This window comes from Aquarana catesbeiana, linkage group LG05 (genome assembly GCF_042186555.1).
Source record: "Aquarana catesbeiana isolate 2022-GZ linkage group LG05, ASM4218655v1, whole genome shotgun sequence".
NCBI lineage: Eukaryota > Metazoa > Chordata > Amphibia > Anura > Ranidae > Aquarana > Aquarana catesbeiana.
In genome coordinates, this window is record NC_133328.1 from 6,680,364 (window position 1) to 6,707,670 (window position 27,307).

Here is a 27,307-nt window from a genome sequence, read left to right on the forward strand (position 1 = left end):
GATGGCAATGTTATATGTGTTAAAACACTTTGGTCTGTGTTTGGCTAATCATTTAAAACAAGTAACAATATGCTGAATGGCAAGTTCCCCCTTTTTTTTCTTTATATTACATACACGGGCTTACACATATCTCCAAATTTCTCAATATCTCCTGTGTTGATTGCAAAAATATAATTTCCTCATTTCAAACAGAAACTTTTCTTTAATCACTTTAGCCTTAACTGCTTAAAACCTTGGATCTTGACTGCCCCTGACGATCATTCCTGATCATCCCGTAAACATACCTCATAATCAATAAATACATGAAAATGAATATTCTCACGTTGCTACACTAAACATGGACACTCGCCAGGCCTGGTTTGCATCGCCATTGATGTGGTCCAACGTCCCCTTTAAGCCTCTATAAGCTCTGTAATGTTACTTCCTCTTTTTAAAACTAAATTCCACTGCTGGGTATCTCGTCTCTGAACTGTATGGCGGACATATATCGGTAACGTACTAATTCACCTTCTATAATGGATTTAACTGCAGACACAGTGTCCCCTAAGTTTCTAGATGTGAGCTCCTCTACCTGCCCCCAGGAGTGGTAAGTTCTATAAACTTTTCCACTGCAATCCCAAGACCTCAAATACTTTCATTAATAAATAACTCCCCTCTTAGGCCCCTTTCACACTGGGGTGGTAGGGGGTGTCGGCGGTAAAACAGCGCTATTTTTAGCGCTGTTTTACCGCGGTATTCGGCCGCTAGCGGTGCGGTTTTAACCCCCCGCTGGCGGCCGAAAAAGGGTTAAAACCACTCCTATAGCCGTGGTATAGCCGCGCTGTCCCATTGATTTCAATGGGCAGGAGCGGTTTAGGAGCGGTGAATACACCGCTCCTTCACCGCTCCAAAGATGCGGCTGGCAGGAGATTTTTTCTTCTCCTGCCAGCGCCTCCGGCTTTCACACTGAACAAACAGCAGAGGCTGTTTTGGGGCGGTTTGCAGGCGGTATTTTTAGCGCAATAACGCCTGCAAACTGCCCCAGTGTGAAAGGGGTGTTACTCTACCCCTTTAAAACTTAACTTGCTTTACCCTCTACAATGTAGGATATTTTTATCAAAAACACCTGTAAAGAGGGAGTCCCGCAAAAAAAAAAAAAAAAAAATTTAAAGTCAGCAGCTACAAATACTGTAGCTGCTGACTTTTAAAATAAGGACACTCACCTGTCCCCGAATCCAGCGGTGTCGGCACCCGAGGCCGAACCGTCCCTCGGTCCTCGGCAGCTGCCGCCACCATTCTCTGTGAGCGAATCAGAAAAAAAAAGAAAAATAAGTGTAGCGCTGACAAATAAATGTCCAATATGAAAAAACATATGGAAAAAATGGTTCAAATGTAAACCATAAAAAGTCATCCGTATGTATACAGATATGGAGTCTCCAACGGACTGAACACTTCAAGGAGATATACACGGCATCTGAGATAAAAGCAAACACACTACCACCTCGAGATGAAGAGGCTTACCGGATAGGATGGACCCAAAGGGCATACGCCGAATTAGGTCAGATAGGCTTGGGTGGTGAGTGGTTAGGAGACGATGCTTGTGGATGGACCCGCTTGATGCTGTATCCCTCTGAACGGTGGGTGCCGAAACCAGGGGAAGCAATATGGATGAAACAAACCAAGCGTTGTCGTGTCCCTCGGACTGTAGTCAAAAAGCCAAACGATGGTGCGGATAAATGGGAAAAGGAAGGAATGGCCACATAGCGTGAATCCGTAAAAAATAAGTGATTTATTGAAATAAAAAGATATACACTCACATGTAAAACAAAGTAAAACAGCGCTGAGAGAAAGTGGCAACAGTGGGGTCCTACCCAAGCCTATCTGACCTAATTCGGCGTATGCCCTTTGGGTCCATCCTATCCGGTAAGCCTCTTCATCTCTAGGTGGTAGTGTGTTTGCTTTTATCTCAGATGCCGTGTATATCTCCTCGAAGTGTTCAGTCCGTTGGAGACTCCATATCTGTATACATACGGATTACTTTTTATGGTTTACATTTGAACCATTTTTTCCATATGTTTTTTCATATTGGACATTTATTTGTCAGCGCTACACTTATTTTTCTTTTTTTCTCTTGTTATACCTTGTTGGTCGTGTTAGCTGCTTGGTCTTCCTTTTTTAGGGCAGCGCTGAATTGTTTTGTATATATTTTCTGTGAGCGAATCAGGAAGTGAAGCGTTGCGGCTTTGCTTCCCGATTCCCTACTGCGCACGCGCGAGTGTCACGCTGCGCGTCCTAACTGGTCCCCGCTATCTCCTGGGACCCGCGGGGGGGGGGGGGACAGGAAGAGGTGTAGACTCCCGTGGGAGTCTTTGGCGGAAGTGGGTGCAAATACCTGTCTTAGACAGGTATCTGCACCCCCCCCCCCCCCCCTGAAAGGTGCCAAATGTGACACCAGAGGGGGGGAAGGTTCCGAAAAGCAGAGGGTTCCATTTTTGTGTAAATCTCCGCTTTAACCACTTGCTTACTGGGCACTTAAACCCCCCCTCCTGCCCAGGCCAATTTTCAGCTTTCAGCGCTGACACAATTTGAATGACAATTACGCGGTCATACAACCCTGTACACAGATGACATTTTTATAATTTTATTCACACAAATAGAGATTTATTTTGATGGTATTTAATCACCTCTGCGGTTTTTATTTTTTGTTAAAATTTTTTTTAAAAAGACCAAATTTGTAAAAAAAAAAAAAAAATTATATTTTTTTATAAAATTTTGCAAACAGGTAATTGTTCTCCTTCATTGATGTAGGCTGATGAGGCGGCAGTGATGAGCACCGATAGGTGGCAGTGATGGGCACTGATGGGTGGCAATAATGAGCACTGATCGCCACTGGTTGGTTACACTGATCGGCAGCACTGCTAGGTGGCACTGATTGGCACCACTTGTGGGCATTGATAGGTGGCACTCGTAGGCATTGATAGGTGACACTGGTGGGCACTGGCAGGTGTCAATGGCAGGGGGTACTGGTGGGCACAGACGAGGCAGAATGGCCTCTTCCTCTTTGGGACCGATGTCCCTTGCACATAAGCCGGTGATCACACTGTATGTCTATTTTGGTCTCTTAAGATATTTGTTGACACTCAGCAAAAATATAAATATCCGTCCCAATTTTATTTTTATGCGCTATAAACGAAAAAAAAAAGAGCGAAAATTTTTGAAAAAGAAACAATATTTTTTACTTTCTGCTATAAAACATTCTCAATTAAAAAAAAAAAAATTAAAAATAAAATTTCTTCATCAATTTAGGCCAATATGTATTCTGCTACATGTTTTTTTTGGTAAAAAAAAATAAATATATATAGTCTGTGCAATTTGCAACATTGCTCCAGAGATTAGTAAATGAGCGAAAGCTCTGCTGACTTCCATCGTCCAATCATGTGCAAGAGAAAATGCAGTTTTTTTTTTTTTTTTTTCCTTGATTGGGTACATTTTTTGCAAAGTGAAGCTTTACTAAACTCCGAAGCCTAGCGCACATCTTTATTTTACCTTTAGTAAATCAACCCCCATAGCGTCTACAAAATAGGGGATAGATTTATGGACTTTTTTATTGTTTTTACTAGTAATGGCGGCGATCGATTTTTTGTTAAGCGGGACTGCGACATTACGGTGGACAGATCTGACACTAAGTGACACTTTTTGGGGACCAGAGACACCAATACAGTGATCAGTGCTAAAAAAAAAAGCACTGTCACTGTATAATGACACTGGCTGGGAAGGGGTTAACATCTAGGGGCGATCAAAGGGTTAAGTGTGTTCCCTGGGAGTGTTTTCTTACTGTGTGGGGGGAGGGGGACTGACTCAAGGAAGAGACACATCTGTGTTCCGGATTGGCAGGAATCATAGATATCTCTCTTCCTGTCTGACAGAACGACGGTCTGCCTTGTTTACATTGTCAGACCATCGTTCTATCTCTCCAGAGAGCGATCGGAGGTGTATGGGGGCCGGACCGCGCTGATTTTTGCACTTAAGCACACCTCCCAACATTTCCAGATGAGAATGAGGGACACCTACTTGCAAACGTATGTAGGCATAGGACTCGCCCCCGCCACACCCTCTTAAAGGAGAATTAACCAAAAAAAAAGGTTAATTAAATCCACAAGGACTTTTTTCTACCACTACTATTCCTTTATATTGGCTTTTAATTTTACAAATGCAGCAATTTAGTGATTGGATGAAAGGTTTAGCTCTGGGAAACAATTTTGAAAGATAAAAAGTGCGTTTTAGATACAACTATAGAGATCAGACCAAAATGAGGGACACATGAGGGGCAAAGAGGGACATTGCTCCAAATCAGAGACAGTCCCTCAAAATCAGGGAACAGTTGGGAGCTATGGCTTTTAGGGCCGCCTTGCCACAGTAAATGTACGTGGGGCGGTCCTTAAGTGGTTAAGGGGGGCGTGTTTAAAGCGTCGCCTATGGAGATTTTTATGTGCCGTAGTTTGTTGCCATTCCACAAGCATGCGCAGTTTTAAAGCGTGACATGTTAGGTATCTATTTATTCGACGTAACATCTTTATAAAAAAAAAAAAAAAAAGGTTGTCTATTTTGTTTTTTTTGCATTAAAATTCATTAAAGTGTATTTCTTCCAAAAAAAAATTGCGTTTGAAAAACCACTGCGCAAATACCGTGCGGCATAAAAAATTCCAATGATTACTATTTTATTCTCTAGGGTCTCTGCTAATAAAAAAAAAAAAAAAAGATATAATGCTTGGGGGTTCAAAGTAATTTTCTAGCAAGAAAAGACTGGCTTTAAGCCCCCCGTTCACACCGGTGCGATTTGGCCATTCCTAAATCGCCTGACAAGCCGCACCCCGTTGTGGACAATGGAACCGTTACTCAGGGCCCCCAAACATACATATATATATATATATATATTTTTTTAGCAGAGACCCTAGGGAATAAAATGGCGGTCATTTCAACTTTTTATGTGACACAGTATTTGCGCAGCGATTTTTCAAACGCGTTTTTTTTTTTTTTGGAAAAAAAAACCCAGTTTCATGAATTTAAAAAAAAAAAAAAACATTAAAGTTAGCCCAATTTTTTTGTATAATGTGCAAGATGTTACGCTGAGTAAATTGATACTGAACATGTTACGCTTTAAAACTGTGCCCGCTCGTGGAATGGCGCCAAACTTCAGTACATAAAAATCTCCATAGGCGACGCTTTAAAATTATTTTACAGGTTACCTGTTTAGAGTTACAGAGGAGGTCTAGTGCTGGAATTGTTGCGTTTGCTCTAACGCACGCGGCGATACCTGACATGTTTGGTTTTCACGCCGTTTACATATGTGGGCGCTACTCGCGTATGTGTTCGCTTCTGTGCGCGAGCACGCGGGACGCTTTAAAAAACATTTTTTTTTTTTTATTCTTTATTTTACTTTTATTTTTTTTACACTTTCTCTTTAAAAAAAAAAAAAAATGTTTTGATGACTTTTATTCCTATTACAAGGAATGTAAACATCCCTTGTAATAGGAATCGTGTGTGACAGGTCCTCTTTATGGAGGGATTTGGGGTCTTTTAAGACCCCCACATGTCTCCCTCAGGCTGGAAAGACCGAGATCAAAAAATAAATAAACTCTCTCGGTCTTTTCAGCCGCGTCCTCGGCTTTGTTTACTTCCGCCAGCCTGGACGCGACGTCATAACGTCGCGCCCGGGGCCTCCGAGGGTCATAGAGATGACTGGGGACCATCTGGTCACGGAAAATATCTATGGTAAACTTCCGGCGGCCGACCGATTCGTTTTCCGGCTCGCCGATCGCAGGGGCTCAAAGTCCAGGAACGTCATATAACGGCCTGTGGGCGGGATGTGGTTAATGGTCGGTACTAAGATGGCCCCCCACCTCCACTCTATGCCCTTGGAGGACTGGAGCAACGTCTGATGTCACTTCCGCCTAACGGCCTTAAAAAGGTCCAATTTTTTTTTTTTTTTTTTTTTTTTTTAGTAAATGTAAAATTACATTTTTTTGTTTTGTTTTTAGGTGTAAATATGAGATGTGAGGTCTTTTTTGACCCCCCAGATCTCTCCATTAAGAGGCCCTGCCATGTTTATTTCTATTACAAGGGATGTTTACGTTCCTTGTGATAGAAATAAAAGTCATCAAAAAAATTATTTTTTTTAAGGGACAGTGTAAAAATCAAAAAGCAAAAGTAAAATAAATAAGAAAAAAAGAAAACAAAAATTAAAGCTCCCCGTCCCGCTGAGCTCCTGTGCAGAAGCGAACGCATACGTGAGTCGCGCCCACATATGAAAACGATGTTTGCACCACACATGTGAGGTATTACTGCGATCATTAGAGCGAGAGTAATAATTCTAGCCTAGACCTCCTCTGTAACTCTAAACATGTAACCTGTAAACAAAAAAAATGTAAGCGGCGGTGCGTCGCCTATGGAGATTTTTAAGTGCCGTAATTTGTCGCCATTCCACGAGCGGGCGCAATTTTGAAGCATGACTTGTTTGGTCTCTATTTACTCGGCGTAACATCATCTTTTACATTATAGAAACAAATTGGGCTCACTTTATTGCTTTATTATTTATTTCAAAAAAGTGTATTTTTTCCCCCCCAAAAAATGTGTTTGAAGCACCGCTGTGCTAAAACCGTGTGACATAAAACATTACAACTATCGCCATTTTATTCCCCAGGGTCTCTGCTAAATATATATATATAGAATTATAATGTTTGGAGGTTCCGAGTCATTTTCTAGCAAAAAATAATGATTGTTATTTGTAAACAAAAAGTGCCAGAAAAAGCCTGGACCTTAAGTGTGATTATATATATATATATGTGTGTATGTATATATAGTGTGACGTGTGAGGTGTGAAGGATTATAGGTCACACAGAACTCTATACACAGCTGACAAGGCAGATGAAGTGATCTGAGGAGACATGTGAGGAGAGTTCTCCCCCCCTCCGGCCCGGAATGGTTCAGTCCGCTCTGTGTAATCTCCGGTAACACTAGGCGTCGGAAGATTTCATCTCGGCGGGGAATAGGGAGGTGCTCTGTGACGACACCTATCCAGCCTGGCCCCTTACAATGTAATATAGATGTGTAGATATGAAGAATGAGGATTATAAATGACGAGTAATGTGGTTAGAGGGGTCGGTCTGTCCGAGGTGAGGAGTATAACCCGTCCGGGTGTGTTGGTCTCCCCCCCGCCGGCTGTGTGGATGGTTGGTTCCGGGGTAGATGTCAGTCAGGCGGCAGGAAGATCACTGGAGAACTGGAGAGGTGTGTATGGGGGGGACCGTCCATTCATTCATTACCGGGGGGAGTCTGTCCATTCATTCATTACCGGGGGGAGTCCGTCCATTCATTCATTACCGGGGGGAGTCTGTCCATTCATTCATTACCGGGGGGAGTCTGTCCATTCATTCATTACCGGGGGGAGTCTGTCCATTCATTCATTACCGGGGGGAGTCTGTCCATTCATTCCCTTGGTGGTTGGATCGGTGGATGGGGAGTTGTGTACAGTGAGAGGCCATTCATCCTCTGGGGGGTGTGGTGATGACGTATAGGGGGACATTTAGGGCCATTTTTGAATGGGAGCACTGTGGGGGGTGTGGTGTGGGGAGCACTGTGGGGGGTGTGGTGTTGGGAGCACTGTGGGGGGTGTGGTGTGGGGAGCACTGTGGGGGGAGGTGTTGGGAGCACTGTGGGGGGTGTGGTGTGGGGAGCACTGTGGGGGGTGTGGTGTTGGGAGCACTGTGGGGGGTGTGGTGTGGGGAGCACTGTGGGGGGTGTGGTGTTGGGAGCACTGTGGGGGGTGTGGTGTTGGGAGCACTGTGGGGTGTGGTGTTGGGAGCACTGTGGGGGGTGTGGTGTGGGGAGCACTGTGGGGGGTGTGGTGTTGGGAGCACTGTGGGGGGAGGTGTTGGGAGCACTGTGGGGGGTGTGGTGTGGGGAGCACTGTGGGGGGTTTGGTGTGGGGAGCACTGTGGGGGGTTTGGTGTGGGGAGCACTGTGAGGGGAGGTGTGGGGAGCACTGTGGGGGGAGGTGTTGGGAGCACTGTGGGGGGAGGTGTTGGGAGCACTGTGGGGGGAGGTGTTGGGAGCACTGTGGGGGGTGTGGTGTGGGGAGCACTGTGGGGGGAGGTGTTGGGAGCACTGTGGGGGGAGGTGTTGGGAGCACTGTGGGGGGAGGTGTTGGGAGCACTGTGGGGGGTGTGGTGTTGGGAGCACTGTGGGGGGAGGTGTTGGGAGCACTGTGGGGGGTGTGGTGTGGGGAGCACTGTGGGGGGTGTGGTGTTGGGAGCACTGTGGGGGGAGGTGTGGGGAGCACTGTGGGGGGTGTGGTGTTGGGAGCACTGTGGGGGGTGTGGGGAGCACTGTGGGGGGAGGTGTGGGGAGCACTGTGGGGTGAGGTGTTGGGAGCACTGTGGGGTGAGGTGTTGGGAGCACTGTGGGGGGAGGTGTTGGGAGCACTGTGGGGGGTTTGGTGTGGGGAGCACTGTGGGGGGTTTGGTGTGGGGAGCACTGTGGGGGGAGGTGTGGGGAGCACTGTGGGGGGTGTGGTGTTGGGAGCACTGTGGGGGGGTGTGGTGTGGGGAGCACTGTGGGGGGTGTGGTGTTGGGAGCACTGTGGGGGGTGTGGTGTTGGGAGCACTGTGGGGGGTGTGGTGTTGGGAGCACTGTGGGGTGTGGTGTTGGGAGCACTGTGGGGGGTGTGGTGTGGGGAGCACTGTGGGGGGTGTGGTGTTGGGAGCACTGTGGGGGGAGGTGTTGGGAGCACTGTGGGGGGTGTGGTGTGGGGAGCACTGTGGGGGGTTTGGTGTGGGGAGCACTGTGGGGGGTTTGGTGTGGGGAGCACTGTGAGGGGAGGTGTTGGGAGCACTGTGGGGGGAGGTGTTGGGAGCACTGTGGGGGGAGGTGTTGGGAGCACTGTGGGGGGAGGTGTTGGGAGCACTGTGGGGGGTGTGGTGTGGGGAGCACTGTGGGGGGTTTGGTGTGGGGAGCACTGTGGGGGGAGGTGTGGGGAGCACTGTGGGGGGTGTGGGGAGCACTGTGGGGGGTTTGGTGTGGGGAGCACTGTGGGGGGAGGTGTGGGGAGCACTGTGGGGGGTGTGGTGTTGGGAGCACTGTGGGGGGTGTGGGGAGCACTGTGGGGGGTGTGGTGTTGGGAGCACTGTGGGGGGTGTGGGGAGCACTGTGGGGGGTGTGGTGTTGGGAGCACTGTGGGGGGTGTGGTGTTGGGAGCACTGTGGGGGGTGTGGTGTTGGGAGCACTGTGGGGTGTGGTGTTGGGAGCACTGTGGGGGGTGTGGTGTGGGGAGCACTGTGGGGGGTGTGGTGTTGGGAGCACTGTGGGGGGAGGTGTTGGGAGCACTGTGGGGGGTGTGGTGTGGGGAGCACTGTGGGGGGTTTGGTGTGGGGAGCACTGTGGGGGGTTTGGTGTGGGGAGCACTGTGAGGGGAGGTGTGGGGAGCACTGTGGGGGGTGTGGTGTTGGGAGCACTGTGGGGGGTTTGGTGTGGGGAGCACTGTGGGGGGAGGTGTGGGGAGCACTGTGGGGGGTGTGGTGTTGGGAGCACTGTGGGGGGTGTGGGGAGCACTGTGGGGGGTGTGGTGTGGGGAGCACTGTGGGGGGTGTGGTGTTGGGAGCACTGTGGGGGGAGGTGTGGGGAGCACTGTGGGGGGTGTGGTGTTGGGAGCACTGTGGGGGGTGTGGGGAGCACTGTGGGGGGAGGTGTGGGGAGCACTGTGGGGTGAGGTGTTGGGAGCACTGTGGGGTGAGGTGTTGGGAGCACTGTGGGGGGAGGTGTTGGGAGCACTGTGGGGGGTTTGGTGTGGGGAGCACTGTGGGGGGTTTGGTGTGGGGAGCACTGTGGGGGGAGGTGTGGGGAGCACTGTGGGGGGTGTGGTGTTGGGAGCACTGTGGGGGGGTGTGGTGTGGGGAGCACTGTGGGGGGTGTGGTGTTGGGAGCACTGTGGGGGGTGTGGTGTTGGGAGCACTGTGGGGGGTGTGGTGTTGGGAGCACTGTGGGGTGTGGTGTTGGGAGCACTGTGGGGGGTGTGGTGTGGGGAGCACTGTGGGGGGTGTGGTGTTGGGAGCACTGTGGGGGGAGGTGTTGGGAGCACTGTGGGGGGTGTGGTGTGGGGAGCACTGTGGGGGGTGTGGTGTTGGGAGCACTGTGGGGGGAGGTGTGGGGAGCACTGTGGGGGGTGTGGTGTTGGGAGCACTGTGGGGGGTGTGGGGAGCACTGTGGGGGGAGGTGTGGGGAGCACTGTGGGGTGAGGTGTTGGGAGCACTGTGGGGTGAGGTGTTGGGAGCACTGTGGGGGGAGGTGTTGGGAGCACTGTGGGGGGTTTGGTGTGGGGAGCACTGTGGGGGGTTTGGTGTGGGGAGCACTGTGGGGGGAGGTGTGGGGAGCACTGTGGGGGGTGTGGTGTTGGGAGCACTGTGGGGGGGTGTGGTGTGGGGAGCACTGTGGGGGGTGTGGTGTTGGGAGCACTGTGGGGGGTGTGGTGTTGGGAGCACTGTGGGGGGTGTGGTGTTGGGAGCACTGTGGGGGGAGGTGTTGGGAGCACTGTGGGGGGTGTGGTGTGGGGAGCACTGTGGGGGGTGTGGTGTTGGGAGCACTGTGGGGGGAGGTGTGGGGAGCACTGTGGGGGGTGTGGTGTTGGGAGCACTGTGGGGGGTGTGGGGAGCACTGTGGGGGGAGGTGTGGGGAGCACTGTGGGGTGAGGTGTTGGGAGCACTGTGGGGTGAGGTGTTGGGAGCACTGTGGGGGGAGGTGTTGGGAGCACTGTGGGGGGTTTGGTGTGGGGAGCACTGTGGGGGGTTTGGTGTGGGGAGCACTGTGGGGGGAGGTGTGGGGAGCACTGTGGGGGGTGTGGTGTTGGGAGCACTGTGGGGGGGTGTGGTGTGGGGAGCACTGTGGGGGGTGTGGTGTTGGGAGCACTGTGGGGGGTGTGGTGTTGGGAGCACTGTGGGGGGTGTGGTGTTGGGAGCACTGTGGGGTGTGGTGTTGGGAGCACTGTGGGGTGTGGTGTTGGGAGCACTGTGGGGGGTGTGGTGTGGGGAGCACTGTGGGGGGTGTGGTGTTGGGAGCACTGTGGGGGGAGGTGTTGGGAGCACTGTGGGGGGTGTGGTGTGGGGAGCACTGTGGGGGGTGTGGTGTTGGGAGCACTGTGGGGGGAGGTGTGGGGAGCACTGTGGGGGGTGTGGTGTTGGGAGCACTGTGGGGGGTGTGGGGAGCACTGTGGGGGGAGGTGTGGGGAGCACTGTGGGGTGAGGTGTTGGGAGCACTGTGGGGTGAGGTGTTGGGAGCACTGTGGGGGGAGGTGTTGGGAGCACTGTGGGGGGTTTGGTGTGGGGAGCACTGTGGGGGGTTTGGTGTGGGGAGCACTGTGGGGGGAGGTGTGGGGAGCACTGTGGGGGGTGTGGTGTTGGGAGCACTGTGGGGGGGTGTGGTGTGGGGAGCACTGTGGGGGGTGTGGTGTTGGGAGCACTGTGGGGGGTGTGGTGTTGGGAGCACTGTGGGGGGTGTGGTGTTGGGAGCACTGTGGGGTGTGGTGTTGGGAGCACTGTGGGGGGTGTGGTGTGGGGAGCACTGTGGGGGGTGTGGTGTTGGGAGCACTGTGGGGGGAGGTGTTGGGAGCACTGTGGGGGGTGTGGTGTGGGGAGCACTGTGGGGGGTTTGGTGTGGGGAGCACTGTGGGGGGTTTGGTGTGGGGAGCACTGTGAGGGGAGGTGTGGGGAGCACTGTGGGGGGTGTGGTGTTGGGAGCACTGTGGGGGGTTTGGTGTGGGGAGCACTGTGGGGGGAGGTGTGGGGAGCACTGTGGGGGGTGTGGTGTTGGGAGCACTGTGGGGGGTGTGGGGAGCACTGTGGGGGGTGTGGTGTGGGGAGCACTGTGGGGGGTGTGGTGTTGGGAGCACTGTGGGGGGAGGTGTGGGGAGCACTGTGGGGGGTGTGGTGTTGGGAGCACTGTGGGGGGTGTGGGGAGCACTGTGGGGGGAGGTGTGGGGAGCACTGTGGGGTGAGGTGTTGGGAGCACTGTGGGGTGAGGTGTTGGGAGCACTGTGGGGGGAGGTGTTGGGAGCACTGTGGGGGGTTTGGTGTGGGGAGCACTGTGGGGGGTTTGGTGTGGGGAGCACTGTGGGGGGAGGTGTGGGGAGCACTGTGGGGGGTGTGGTGTTGGGAGCACTGTGGGGGGGTGTGGTGTGGGGAGCACTGTGGGGGGTGTGGTGTTGGGAGCACTGTGGGGGGGTGTGGTGTTGGGAGCACTGTGGGGGGGTGTGGTGTGGGGAGCACTGTGGGGGGTGTGGTGTGGGGAGCACTGTGGGGGGTGTGGTGTGGGGAGCACTGTGGGGGGTGTGGTGTTGGGAGCACTGTGGGGGGTGTGGTGTGGGGGAGCACTGTGGGGGGTGTGGTGTGGGGGAGCACTGTGGGGGGTGTGGTGTGGGGGAGCACTGTGGGGGGTGTGGTGTGGGGAGCACTGTGGGGGGTGTGGTGTGGGGAGCACTGTGGGGGGTGTGGTGTGGGGAGCACTGTGGGGGGAGGTGTGGGGAGCACTGTGGGGGGTGTGGTGTGGGGAGCACTGTGGGGGGAGGTGTGGGGAGCACTGTGGGGGGTGTGGTGTTGGGAGCACTGTGGGGGGTGTGGTGTGGGGGAGCACTGTGGGGGTGTGGTGTGGGGGAGCACTGTGGGGGGTGTGGTGTGGGGAGCACTGTGGGGGGTGTGGTGTTGGGAGCACTGTGGGGGGTGTGGTGTGGGGGAGCACTGTGGGGGGTGTGGTGTTGGGAGCACTGTGGGGGGTGTGGTGTGGGGGGTGTGGTGTGGGGAGCACTGTGGGGGGTGTGGTGTTGGGAGCACTGTGGGGGGTGTGGTGTGGGGGAGCACTGTGGGGGGTGTGGTGTTGGGAGCACTGTGGGGGGTGTGGTGTGGGGGGTGTGGTGTGGGGAGCACTGTGGGGGGTGTGGTGTGGGGAGCACTGTGGGGGGTGGGGTGTGGGGAGCACTGTGGGGGGTGTGGTGTTGGGAGCACTGTGGGGGGTGTGGTGTGGGGAGCACTGTGGGGGGTGTGGTGTGGGGAGCACTGTGGGGGGTGTGGTGTGGGGAGCACTGTGGGGGGTGTGGTGTGGGGAGCTCTGTGGGGGGTGTGGTGTGGGGAGCTCTGTGGGGGGTGTGGTGTGGGGAGCACTGTGGGGGGTGTGGTGTTGGGAGCACTGTGGGGGGTGTGGTGTGGGGAGCACTGTGGGGGGTGTGGTGTTGGGAGCACTGTGGGGGGTGTGGTGTGGGGGAGCACTGTGGGGGGTGTGGTGTTGGGAGCACTGTGGGGGGTGTGGTGTGGGGGGTGTGGTGTGGGGAGCACTGTGGGGGGTGTGGTGTGGGGAGCACTGTGGGGGGGTGTGGTGTGGGGAGCACTGTGGGGGGTGTGGTGTTGGGAGCACTGTGGGGGGAGGTGTGGGGAGCACTGTGGGGTGTGGTGTGGGGAGCACTGTGGGGGGTGTGGTGTTGGGAGCACTGTGGGGGGTGTGGTGTGGGGGGTGTGGTGTGGGGAGCACTGTGGGGGGTGTGGTGTTGGGAGCACTGTGGGGGGTTTGGTGTGGGGGGTGTGGTGTGGGGAGCACTGTGGGGGGTGTGGTGTTGGGAGCACTGTGGGGGGTGTGGTGTGGGGGAGCACTGTGGGGGGTGTGGTGTTGGGAGCACTGTGGGGGGTGTGGTGTGGGGGGTGTGGTGTGGGGAGCACTGTGGGGGGTGTGGTGTGGGGAGCACTGTGGGGGGTGTGGTGTGGGGAGCACTGTGGGGGGTGGGGTGTGGGGAGCACTGTGGGGGGTGTGGTGTTGGGAGCACTGTGGGGGGTGTGGTGTGGGGAGCACTGTGGGGGGTGTGGTGTGGGGAGCACTGTGGGGGTGTGGTGTGGGAAGCTCTGTGGGGGGTGTGGTGTGGGGAGCTCTGTGGGGGGTGTGGTGTGGGGAGCACTGTGGGGGGTGTGGTGTTGGGAGCACTGTGGGGGGTGTGGTGTGGGGGGTGTGGTGTGGGGAGCACTGTGGGGGGTGTGGTGTTGGGAGCACTGTGGGGGGTGTGGTGTGGGGGAGCACTGTGGGGGGTGTGGTGTTGGGAGCACTGTGGGGGGTGTGGTGTGGGGGGTGTGGTGTGGGGAGCACTGTGGGGGGTGTGGTGTGGGGAGCACTGTGGGGGGTGTGGTGTGGGGAGCACTGTGGGGGGTGTGGTGTGGGGAGCACTGTGGGGGGGTGTGGTGTGGGGAGCACTGTGGGGGGTGTGGTGTTGGGAGCACTGTGGGGGGAGGTGTGGGGAGCACTGTGGGGTGTGGTGTGGGGAGCACTGTGGGGGGTGTGGTGTTGGGAGCACTGTGGGGGTGGGGTGAAGGAGCAGTATACAAATTACAAATGTATCCTGAGACACTGTAGCGCACATTTCATACGTCTCGGATTGTAGCATTTCTTCAGATTAGCTCAGTTACACTTTTTGAATACATTTTTCTCCTAAACCTGCGGTGTACAATATTTTAACTGCAGCAGATCAAATTTTATCATTTAGAGCCCTTGCACACTGGGGCGGGGGGCGGCGTCGGCGGTAAAACGCCGCTATTATTAGCGGCGTTTTACCGTCGGTATGCGGCCGCTAGCGGGGTGGTTTTACCCCCCTGCTAGCGGCCGAGAAAGGGTTAAATACCACCGCAAAGCGCCTCTGCAGAGGCGCATTGCCGGCGGTATAGCCGCGCCGTCCCATTGATTTCAATGGGCAGGAGCGGTATACACACCGCTCCTTCACCGCTCCGAAGATGCTGCTGGCAGGACTTTTTTTACCGTCCTGCCAGCACATCGCTCCAGTGTGCAAGCCCTCGGGGCTTTCACACTGGGATGACAGCAGCGGCACTTTCGGGGCGGTTTGCAGGCGCTATTATTAGCGCAATAGCGCCTGCAAACCGCCCCAGTGTGCAAGGGCTCTTAAATTAAAATGTCACCATTATTATTATTATTATTATTATTATTATTATTATTATTATTATAAACAGATTTCTTTTGCGCCGGTGACACAATTTCCTATTTTGTGATTGGTCACTGAGTAGCAGCACACAAATGAGGGCGTCCCTCTGCTCCTCAGTCCTGTACGGGGCTCACAGACATCGCTGTGTGGAGCAGTAGAGGGGGACTCGGGCCGGACGCACCTCTCTGCGGCCTGCGAAACGCATCACACAAATCGCACACATTCCAGACCCGCAGAGAAACGTGCCGCACTTTATCCAATCATTCCTAATGACGCCCCCCCCCCCCACACACACACACACACACACACACATCGGCACCCTCAGTGCCGCGGCATCACGCAGTCAGCTGCAGACGGTGACGTCTTTCCCTGCAGTTCTTGTGGCCGGGGCTGTAATCATTTATAACATCAGCCATCTGAGGTCAGCAGAGTAAAGTCTCATTGTACAGAAGCCATCAGTGCAGTGCCGGGGGGGGGGTTCAATTACCGGGATGTGCCGGGGGAAGGTGATAGATGCAACATATGAGAACCCGCAGCAGAGAGGGAACAACCAAAACCAAACATTTCCCTCCATACAGAATATCTCCACCAACCAACATAACACGGAACGTGTGGGAGGAAATACGAGACACTTGGGGCTCATTTACATTTGATTCAAAATGTGGAGTTGGACACACTTTTTTTTAACCACTTCAGAACCGCGTTATAGCCGAAAGACGGCAACATTGCGGCTCTCTCATTCTAGGAGGACGTCCTACCGGAACCGCGCCCCTTCGGACACAGCTGATCACACATTCTTGACCCCTGCACTCTGTATGATATATACTCCCGACTCCTGCACCCTGTACATTACACACTCCTGACCCCTGCACTCTGTACATTATACACTCCTGACCCCTGCACCCTGTACATTACACACACCTGACCCCTGCACTCTGTACATTATACACTCCTGACCCCTGCACCCTGTACATTACACACTCCTGACCCCTGCACTCTGTACATTACACACTCCTGACCCCTGCACTCTGTACATTACACACTCCTGACCCCCTGCACCCTGTACATTACACACTCCTGACCCCCTGCACCCTGTACATTACACACTCCTGACCCCCTGCACCCTGTACATTACACACTCCTGACCCCCTGCACCCTGTACATTACACACTCCTGACCCCCTGCACCCTGTACATTACACACTCCTGACCCCCTGCACCCTGTACATTACACACTCCTGACCCCCTGCACCCTGTACATTACACACTCCTGACCCCTGCACCCTGTACATTACACACTCCTGGAAGCAAGACCGCGACATACAGGTACGTTATCCGGCCTGCCTGTGCCGCCCGCCTACTGTGGGCGGGTGGCATGTAGTTAAACGATTTCAGATGGGAGGTAAAGCGTTTTTTGTTGCATACATTTGTAAATACACGTGGATCCGGTCTTCACCTCTGCAAAGTGTGGTCCCTAACTCTAAACTGTCTGTGCTCCAGTCCCGGGACGTATACATGGCGGTGAATAAACAGGGAGCAGGCTGGTTTATGGCCAGTGGTGTCATTGTCTGTGTTTCTAAGTTCTTGTCTTCTCCTGCAGGTCTTCCGTGTCCTAACCTGAAGGCACCATGTGGCTGGTGGTTTCCCTCCTTGGCCTTACCGCCGCCTTGTTCTCCCTGCTGGACGTCTGGTACTTCCTCCGCGCTTTCTTCTCAGTCCTGAGAGCCCGCCTGCAGCCCGTGGTGAAGGATCTGCTGAAGGAGCACACCTTCTCAGGTTTGGTTCTGCCCCACGACCTGGATTTCCTCCTCCACATGAACAATTCCCGCTACCTCCGGGAGGCCGACTTCGCCAGACTGTCCTGCTTCACCCGCAGCGGCCTCTTCGGAGCTATCCACGGGTTGGGGGCCGGCATGGTGATGGCCGCCTGCACCGTTCGCTATCGGCGCTCGCTGCGCCTGTTTGAGGCGTTTGAGATACGCACCCGTCTGCTCTGCTGGGACGACAAGGCCTTCTACGTGGAACAGCGCTTCGTGGCACCAAACGATGGCTTCGTCTGCGCCGTTCTGCTGAGCCGGCAGCACATCATAGGAAACACCCCGGACAAGGTGGTGCAAAGCATGTGCAAGAGAAAGGTGAGCCGGGCAACTAGGGATGGGAGGTACGCTAGGGATGGGAGGTACGCTAGGGATGGGAGGTACGCTAGGGATGGGAGGTACGCTAGGGATGGGAGGTACGCTAGGGATGGGAGGTACCCTAGGGATGGGAGGTACCCTAGGGATGGGAGGTACCCTAGAGCAGAACTCTTTACAGTTGTGCTCAAAAGTTTGCATCCTCTTGGAGAATTGGTAAAATACGGTATATACCCAACCACTTCTGGACCAGCAATGTACCAGTATGTTGCTGGACTTTCAATGGTGATACCGGGATGACGCCGGTATTTTGTCGAAAACTCCAACCCGTCAAAATCTCCAACCACATCACTTCCGGTGACTCTCCAGCATCGGTAATTGGAGATTTCTATGGGTTGGCTGTTTGACAGAACACCGGCAGCATGGACATTGTTAGTTCGCCCGCTAGTAACCAACAACATGGCGCCTCCAAGGCAGAGACAACTTTTTTTTCCTTCTCACCCGGTGTTCTGTCAAAACAGCCAACTCGTCCAAATCTCCAACCACGTCACTTCCGGTGACTCTCCAGCATCAGTAATTGGGGATTTCCATTGTTTGACAGAACACCGGCAATGTGGACATTGTTAGCCCGTCCGCTAGTATCCAACAACATGGCCGCCTCCAAGGCGGAGACAACTTTTTTTACCCTCCTTACCCGGTGTTCTGTCAAAACAGCCAATTTGTCCAAATCTCCAACCACATTACTTCCGGTGACTCTGACTCTCCAGCATCAGTAATTGGAGATTTCCACGGGTTGGCTGGTTTGACAGAACACCGGCAGCGTGGACACTGTTAGTCCGTCCGCTAGTATCCAACAACATGGCCGCCTCCAAGGCAGAGACAACTTTTTTTTTTTCCTCCTTACCCCGTGTTCTGTCAAAACAGCCAATTCGTCCAAATCTCCAACTACGTCACTTCCGGTGACTCTCCAGCATCAGTAATTGGAGGTTTCCATTGTTTGACAGAACACCGGCAGCGTGGACATTGTTAATCCGCCCACTAGTAACCAACAACATGGCCGCCTCCAGCATCGGTAATTGGAGATTTCAACGAGTTGGCTGTTTTGACGGAACGCCGGGTAAGGAGGAAAAAAAGTTGTCTCCGCCTTGGGGGCGGCCATGTTGTTGGTTACTAGCGGGTGGACTAACAATGTCCACGCTGTCAGTGTTCTGTCAAACAGCCAACTTGTTGAAATCTCTAATTACCGATGCTGGAGAGTCACCAGAAGTGACCTGGTTGGAGATTTCGACGAGTTGGCTGTTTTGACAGAACATCGGCTAAGGAAAAAAAAAAAATTGTCACCGTCTTGGAGGCGGCCATGTTGTTGGTTACTAGCGGGCGGACTAACAGTGTCCACGGCGGTCAGCTCTTATAAAAGCAATCCTAGCAGCTAACTAGCCAGTGGACTGCTTATATAAGCAGCAGAAGAGGACGCCCCCCCCCCCGCCTTCTGCGGCTTGCTCTGGCTCGCTCGTCCTCTCTTGTCCCACCAGAAGACTCGAGCAACCAGTCCACCGGCTGTTCGGAAAGCAGAACAAAGGCTGGATCGGCTTTGATCGGCTCTCTGTTATGGTAACCCCCGGAAGCATTGACCTGACATTTGAACACACCAATCTTGGCGTTTTGAATGCTTTTAAGGGCAGAGGAGGGGTTTGGGGTCTTTTAGACCGTAAAGAGTACCTGTTGCTGCCTATTGCTCTCACAGGAATATTTACGTACATTCCTTGTGACAGTAATAAAAGTGATGAAAAAAAAAAAAAAAAGTAAAGCAACAGTGTTAAAAAAAACAAACAAAAATTAACAATTTAAAAAAAAACAGCGATCGCCCCACACATGTGAGGTATTGCCGCGAACGTCAGATCATGGCCAGTAATTCTAGCACTAGACCTCCTCTGTACATCTAAAGTGGTAACCTGTACAGGCTTTTAAAGCGTCGCCTATGGATAGTAAAATTTACAGTTTTTTTTTCGACGTTCCACAAGCGTGCGCAATTTTAAAGCGTCACATGTGTGGGGCGATCACTGTTTGCACGTGTGTAGGGCCGATGTGCGTATTCGTGAGCATGGGAGGCTGGGGGCACCTTTTTTTTTACACTGTTGCTTTAATTAATTTTAATGCAAAAAAAAAACAATATATAACCCAATTTTTGGCAAAATATAAACAATAATGTTTCTAAGTAAACAGATTCCTAACATGTCACACTTAAAAATTGCGCACACCTGTGGTATGGCGACAAAAACTACGATATTTAAAAAAATCTCCATAGGTGGCGCATTTTTTTTTTACAGGTTACTTAAAGTTACAGAGGAGGTCTAGCGCTCTCGCTATAACGTTTGTGGAGATACCTCACAGTTTACCTTTGCCCTAGACTGGAAGTGACGTCATAACGTCGCTCAGGTCCTCCAAGACCATAGAGGCGATCAGAGACCATCTGGTCTCTGGTCACATCTATGGCCACAGCCGCGTGAACCACCTGATTTGGTTCCCGGGCGCCCCGGTAAAAACAGTTAGCCCGAGAAACACTAGCGGAGGATGCTCCCCTCCCGCTGCTTCTGAAAACGTTTCAGCAGCTAATTACTGTGGCGGGGTGGCAAGTGGTTAAAGCAATTAAAAAAAAAGCTAACCTCACAAATAAAAAAACAAAACAAAATTGACTGAGAACCATTATGCTCCACTTAGAAGGCAGCTATTTGCCAATGTTTTCATGTTCCTGTTTGTCCTCCTGCAGGTGGAGTCTCCAGAATTCCCGGATGAGCTCCTCCACTGGATCGACTACAACGACAACAGCAGCCAGAAGCTGAGGGCAGAGAGTGGGATGTCTCACACTAAAGACCAGTAGCCACCCGTCCAGCACTGGCCTCCCCCCCTTTATTCCTGCTGACCCTGCCTGGTCTAGTGCAGCTAGTTTAGGATTGTGGCTCCAGTGTAGACGTGTAGTCCTCTGCTCCAGACCTGTAAGATAGAAGCTGTATCATTCCCGTTGGTGAGCCTCCAGGAGAGAGCTGTGTACAGGTAGTGTCAGGGGGGGCTCAGCCGTCTGCGTCTCCTGAAAGAGTTTTATCTTAGTTTTTTTTTTTGTGTTTTTATATTTGATTTGCAGAAGTGAACTCCCCTCTCGGCCCTGCATACAAAGCTTTTTTGCAACTAAATGCTGCAACTTCTAGTTTTTGAGGGACTGTAGTTCTTGGTGTTCCCTATGAGAGGGCAAGCTGGAAGTTTAAGTTCTTTAGCATCAAGCGCAGCCTTGCTCAACCTTTTTACCCCAGGGGGAACCCTAAAATATTAGTCAGGTCTCTGGGGACTCTTACTAAAAACATTTAATCGGGGGGTCAATGGGGAAAGGTCCCCTTACATTTGTGGTCAGTAGGAAAAATGCAACCCTTACAGACAGCTAAAAAAAAAAAATTGGGTCATACTGGTGGTTTTGCCAAGTAGCATGGGCCCTGGAACTGTCCAGGCACAATCAGATAGGAAGTCAACCTGCCACAGATCCGGGAACCCATAGCAACCTCTGGAGGAACCCTAGGGTTCCATGCAACCCTGGTTGACAATGGCTGATATAGAGTAGTGGTTCTCAACTACTTCTTCTCTCAAGCCTCCAGCCAGCTGCAGAACCCTTAATCTCCCACAGTGCCCCCCAACCTCCTATAGTGCCCCCCAACCTCCTATAGTGCCCCCAGGCCCCCTGAAAGCCCTTAGCTACTACTGTGCCATCCAACCACCAACGGTGCTGGGAGGCACTATGGGAAGGGGTCATAGTGACCCACAGTTTTCCTAGGCCCCCCTGAGAGCCCTCAGCCTCCACCGTGCCACCCAACCTTCAACAGTGCTGGGAGGCACTGTGGGAAGGGGGTCATAGTGACCCACCCACAGTGCTCTCAGGCCCTCTGAGAGCCCTCAGCCACCACTGTGCCACCCAACCTGCATTTTTCCTATTTATTCATGTTTAAAAAAAGAGCCTTAAAGAGGTCAGAGAACATTTGGCTGATCCTGTTTCTATGAAGGTTCTCATTTCTCCAGGTAGTGATATAGCTAGTAGTAGTTATACACATTTAGCTGGACTGTAATTTTAAGGCTTTTTTTGCTTGTCCAAGTCACCTCATAAGTTCTAATGAGTGTCAAGAACATACCCCAGCATTTAAAGCCACACTCAAACCAGTCATCGTGGTGTCATGTAATCTGTCTAGGTGGATGTGCATGCCAAAAAACATGATGGGAGCTGTGAAGGTTTGTGAAAGCACCCTGTTCTAATTTACAGTATCCAGTCACCATGGTACCTCTTTGGAACCTGTTGTGCTCTTTGTCCAGTGGGATGCAGATTTTGGACAACTGGTTTACATGGACCACCATCTGAATGTGTCAAGGATAATGCTGATTGTCAGCAGAGCACGGGAGGCCAAGAATGTGAAAGAGGCCATCTACATCAAACCTGAAATGGCCTATTTCAGGTTTTAGGAAGATGGACTATCTAAATCAAACCTGAAATAGGCCACCTTCATCAAACCTGAGATGGGTCATCTACATTGAACCTGAAATGGGCCATCAACATGGAACCTGAAATGGGCCATCAACATGGAACCTGAAATGGGCCATCTACATTGAACCTGAAATGGGCCATCTACATTGAACCTGAAATGGGCCATCTACATTGAACCTGAAATGGGCCATCTACATTGAACCTGAAATGGGCCATCTAAGTCAAATAACCCATCTACATCAAATGGAAACCATGATCCCTAAACAGCTGGGTTGGCCTTCAACACACTCTGCCAACTAAATAAAATATAATTTTAGCATCTCTAACCCTGGGAAATTGACAACAATTTTGACCTTCAGCCACATAACTCTAACCATTAATACTACTCCAGGCTTTATGGGCGCACATAACTTAGCTTATGGAAACAGAACAGAGCAGTTTCTTGGTATTTCACACCTTCCATCATGTTCTTGGTCTGCCTTGACTTCTTAGATGTCACCATGGTGATTGAAAAAGGGCCATTGACCTATCTGGTATTCCTGACAGTCATTGTAGCTGAGGAAGCTACTTGGATGGGAGGTGAAACGTCTTTAAGATAAGGGAACAAGTGCTGTTGCATGGGAGTAAATACTGCCAGTTGCCTGGTCCAGTGTTTTTTGGTTGGATTGGGGAATGTTCCTATGTCTGTGGACCAATTATTAAGTCTTTGGAGTTGGCTGGGGTGGAATTTTTCCTTGCAGTATCCCCTTACTTCTTCATAGGGCCCCCTTACCTCTTCATAGACACAAACATGAAGCATGCCATGGCCATCTTGAATGTTTGTAGGAAGATCGTTTTTATGTTGTCTATAGGCACCTTTATATGTTATGCAGTTTTTTCATTCTTCTCTTTCTCGGACTTTACTCCAAGCACTTTTGTTGTTTTGTGTGATGGTTGTGAATATGAACACCCCGTTCAACTAGGCTGTCACCTAAATGTACATGGAATTAGTCACACAGCCTAAATAATGGTAATAGTGTGGCAACTTGGCCATGTTTAGAGGGAAAACATCTATAGTAAATGATGGCAGAGCTCCAGGAGCTGAAATTTCTCTTTCTGGACCCAGCACCATGTTAAGGAAGAAGTCTCACTGTTCCTCAGGAGACAACGTACATGTAATACTTGGTCCCATCCTCCTATGTGCTGTTTAAGGCTAGTTGCGAGATTGGACAGGGCACCCCGTTCACCACTGCCCATCGCAGCTAGCAAGGAGATGGCTGCTTTGACAGAAGGCACTTTTCTCCGTCTCCAAGCACTTGCTTGAGACGAATGTCTAACGAGGAATTCAGGGTCTGTCTCCATGCACTTGTTCGAAACAAAGGTCTAATGAGGAATGCAGGGGCAGGGGAGCTTGTCAGGTAAAGAATGTCCAATCAAGCGGGCAAGTGCTTGGAGATGGAGAAGCACGCCATCTGTCTAAGCAGCCGTCTTGCTAGCTGCGTTGTTGGATAGCCGTGGACAGAGTTGTCCCCCTTTCTGACCTCACAGCTATTCTTAGTACATGTATTACTTTGTCCCCTGAGAAACAGAACACATCAGTAGAAATAGAAGTGAGATTCTTCTTCTTCAAGTCCATACATGCCATACATGTGTGTCTTGGGAGTGTCAACGGAAGAGGGGGTGACAGCGATTGGCTTTGCGTTGGTCGCTGCAGGGGGATCTTCCAGCTGGAGACCCCAAGAGGTATAGGAAGCCATTGTGATCCATCCCACTAACCTGTATGCAATCCAGAAATACCGGTTTGGTGCAAAATTTACCTTTTAAAGAGCTATTAATATATTTATTGTTAAGTTATGAATGTTATTTACTCCGATAAGAAAAAAAAAAAAACGGTGGACAGCTAGTGTCCTTTTTTTGTAGTTGGAGACGTTCGATAGAAGCTGAACATCCTGGGTCAGCACTGTGTGTGGGATGGGCAGCTTTGCTCCTCTGTGCTCCCGAAACTCCCACTTTCTCGTCCCGGCTCAGGAGTCGACTCAGCCGGTGTATGACACTGAACGCCGAACTAGCGGGGCAATGCCCGCTGCACTCTTATTTGTGAAACTTGAATACATAGTTAGTGCTTTTTGTGTATAAATAGAAAAAACTGATGAGCAAAGCTTGCACTGGAACAGTGGAGAACATAGCTTTAAGTATTTAAGTTGTAGAGACTGGAAGCTTTTGAACAAAAACTGTGACTGAGCATGTGATCGACTTAAAAACTACTTAAAAGGATAGCCATACAAAGGTGTAGTTATCCACCTGCCCGCGTTCCTGCGAGATCCACATGGAGGTCCCCCGGACCAGGAGCTCTCCTTTTCTGCCTGTGCTTGGAAGAATCCCTTATATTCCAATGGAGAGATTGGAGGGGCATTCTAATTAATGTAGACCATTTGGAAGGACAGTCAGCTCTCGGGTAAGCCATCAAATGGCAATTTATCATTATTATGATTATTGAAATGACATGAAACAGCTGTAAAACATCCAATGCATTTCGGCATGGCTCATGTGATTGAGGCCTGATGGACGAAACACGTTGGATGTTTTACAGCTGTTTCATGTAATTTCAATAATGGATATTTGCCATTTTACCCCAGTGACGAGTGTCCCTCCAGTGGTCTACACCAATGTTTCTCAACTGCAGTCCTCAAGTACCCCCAACAGGTCATGTTTTCAGGATTTCCCTTCAGATGAAACGGCTGTGGTAATTACTAAGGCAGTGGAACTGATCAAATCACCTGTGCGAAATAATGGAAAGCCTAAAAAACATGACCTGTTGGGGGTACTTGAGGACTGGAGTTGAGAAACATTGGTCTACACGATTTACAGAGACATTGGCTGCCTCATAGTCTGAGCACGGGGGGAAGGTAGTAGAACCACTACACCTGTTGGCATTGCATTCTAATAATGCCTAGAAAGGGCAGCCTATCCATAGAAATGGATGGTATATGTGGCTTTGATCTTGCAGGGAGCATAGAAAGAGAACTACCTGACCTCCACTACGGGAAATGTGGTGGAAGAAGAATCCTGCACCCTGAACACTATCCTCGGTCTTTTCAGTATTGTCTTTATGTTTGCACTATGAACATTGGTAGCCTAGCCCGTGGTCCTAGAGGCCACTAACGGCCCCACTGAAGCTCGCTCAAACCTTTGTCTTTATCAAGGCCCTGGTATACAGGGTTGCCTCTGTTGTCCAGAGCAACCAGATTCCTCCTGTACTTGTGCAGGTGGAATATAAAAGGTGAAGCTTATCTGGTTGTCCATGGAAAGTATAGACCTTTCTTCAGGGTTCTTCAGACCCGATGTGACTTGTAGAGGTTCTCCATACTATTTAATGGTCACGTTCCAGTAAATTTAAAGCATTTGGCATGCTGCCCTTTTGGCTTCCATCTGTGTGCCACATACCCAACTTCTAAGGGACTTCTAATTTTTTTGCAAACCAACTGAAGATCCCCTTTGAAGTTGGTCATACACCCATAGTTGTCAATTGTTGAGCCTAATGCCAGAGCAGAAGAAATCTAAAAGGTTCCTCCATCGTTCCTCCATGCAGCCGCTGTTCGCCTGACAGTTTTCCGTCCGGTTCCTTCGCTTTCCAATAAATGTTGGTTGAAGTTTTGCACACGGGGCCACCCTCTGGTTGAGTTTCAGCCACCTTCAGTAGGAACAGGGCCTATATTTGGTCAAGTGTATGACCGGCTTAATTTGCTGGAAGATCCTTTGTCAGGACAGAAATACTGTAACTGGCTGCTATTTGCTGGCTTCTTTCTGAAAGTAGTATTCCCAGCCTGACAATGACCTGGAAGAAGCATGCAGCCAGTGAAGGCAGAGCTCCTTCGAGACCATTAACGTGACTTTAAAAATGGATGCAACCATTAAATCAGCTTGACGCCCCCAACTATCATTTTCAGAAAGAGGTGATCAACACAAGACCTGTGCTCCTCACTTGGAGCTTTACACAGTGCTGGGGGGCTCTTTCCCATCAGCCAATCACATTAGAGGAAAGGAGGAAGTGAGTCACATGCTGCCCATAACGGGGATGTCTCTTCCCTCCTGGTGACCAGGAAGTAAAGAAAGGTGAGCTGCTGGTGGGGCTGGCATTAAAGTGGACCTGTCACCTTGTCCTACCCGGACAAAAACCAGATTCATTTTACGCTTTAGCTTGAGCGAACGTACAATTTTTAAGCTTTAATTAATATTCCTATCTCAGATTATTCTTATTTATTCTGAATATTTAAAAAAGAAAATGCGTATGAAGTAAAATGTATCCAATGTACTGTATTAGAATGGTAACTGCTGAACAGATAAACTTATATAAAAAAACAGAGATACATCTATAATATATTATACTTCTGTGGTATAGTATACGTCTATAATACAGTATACATCTATAGTAATCATTATTATATATATTGAGGTATAGTTATACACTATATTAGCAAAAGTATTGGGACGCCTGCCTTTACACACATGAACTTTAATGACATCCCAGTCTTAGTCCGTAGGGTTCAATATTAAGTTGGCTCCGCCCTTTGCAGCTATAACAGCTTCACCTCTTCTGGGAAGGCCGTCCACAAGGTTTAGGAGGGTGTCTATGGGAATGTTTGACCATTCTTCCAGAAGAGCATTTGTGAGGTCAGGCACTGATGTTGGATGAGAAGGCCTGGCTCGCAGTCTTCACTCGAATTCATCCCAAAGGTGTTCTATCGGGTTGAGGTCAGGACTCTGTGCAGGCCAGTCAAGTTCCTCCACCCCAAACTCGCTCATCCATGTCTTTATGGACCTTGCTTTGTGCACTGGTCCAAATCATTTGGTGGAGGGGGATTATGGTGTGGGGAGGGGAGGGGGGATTATGGTGTGGGGGAGGGGGGATTATGGTGGGCTGATGTTTTTCAGGGGTTGGGCTTGGCCCCTTAGTTTCAGTGAAGGAAACTCTTAAGACGTCAGCATACCAAGACATTTTGGACAATTTCATGCTCCCAACTTTGTGAGGTCAGGCACGAGAAGGCCTGGCTCGCAGCCTCGGGACGGCCCCGAGGCTGCAGTTTCGGGACGGCCCCTTCCTGTTCCAACATGACTGCGCACCAGTGCACAAAGCAAGGTCCATAAAGACATGGATGAGTGGGTTTGGGGTGGAGGAACCTGACTGATTTGCACAGAGTCCTGACCTCAACCCAATTAATTGAAACGGAGGCTGCGAGCCAGGCCTTCTCGTGCCTGACCTCACAAATGCTCTTCTGGAAGAATGGTCAAACATTCCCATAGACACACTCCTAAACCTTGTGGACGGCCTTCCCAGAAGAGTTGAAGCTGTTATAGCTGCAAAGGGCGGAGCCAACTCAATATTGAACCCTACGGACCAAGACTGGGATGTCATTAAAGTTCATGTGCGTGTAAAGGCTGGTGTCCCAATACTTTTGGTAATATAGTGTGTGTATTGTGTATTCATCACATGGCATACAGGAAACCAAAAAGAAAACTAAAACTACAAAAATATGTAGTAAAATGTACACATTAATGATATGAGATGCCGCAAAGGGGCCTATTATTTATAAAAGGAAAATATATATAGGAAATGTATCGGGAGGGGTATTTATTCCTGGCGTAACTTGATATTTTCCTTTTCAAAGTTAAGAAACAATTTTATTTTATTTTT

The 27,307-nt window shown here is 51.0% G+C and overlaps 1 protein-coding gene across 2 annotated transcripts; it reads left to right on the plus strand.

Moving 5' to 3' along the window:
* Window positions 1–485: 485 nt before the first annotated feature.
* On the plus strand, window positions 486–25,003 carry THEM6 (thioesterase superfamily member 6). Of its 2 annotated transcripts, none has more exons than XM_073629410.1 (3): window positions 486–586; window positions 16,589–17,123; window positions 19,888–25,003. In XM_073629410.1, exons 2-3 carry the CDS (start codon window positions 16,617–16,619, stop codon window positions 19,996–19,998), a joined length of 618 nt encoding a protein of 205 aa, XP_073485511.1. In that variant the 5' UTR covers window positions 486–586; window positions 16,589–16,616; the 3' UTR covers window positions 19,999–25,003. The 2 variants fall into 2 exon arrangements, with proteins under 2 accessions (XP_073485511.1, XP_073485510.1); XM_073629409.1 differs by lacking the exon at window positions 486–586 and adding an exon at window positions 6,951–7,266.
* Window positions 25,004–27,307: the final 2,304 nt, after the last annotated feature.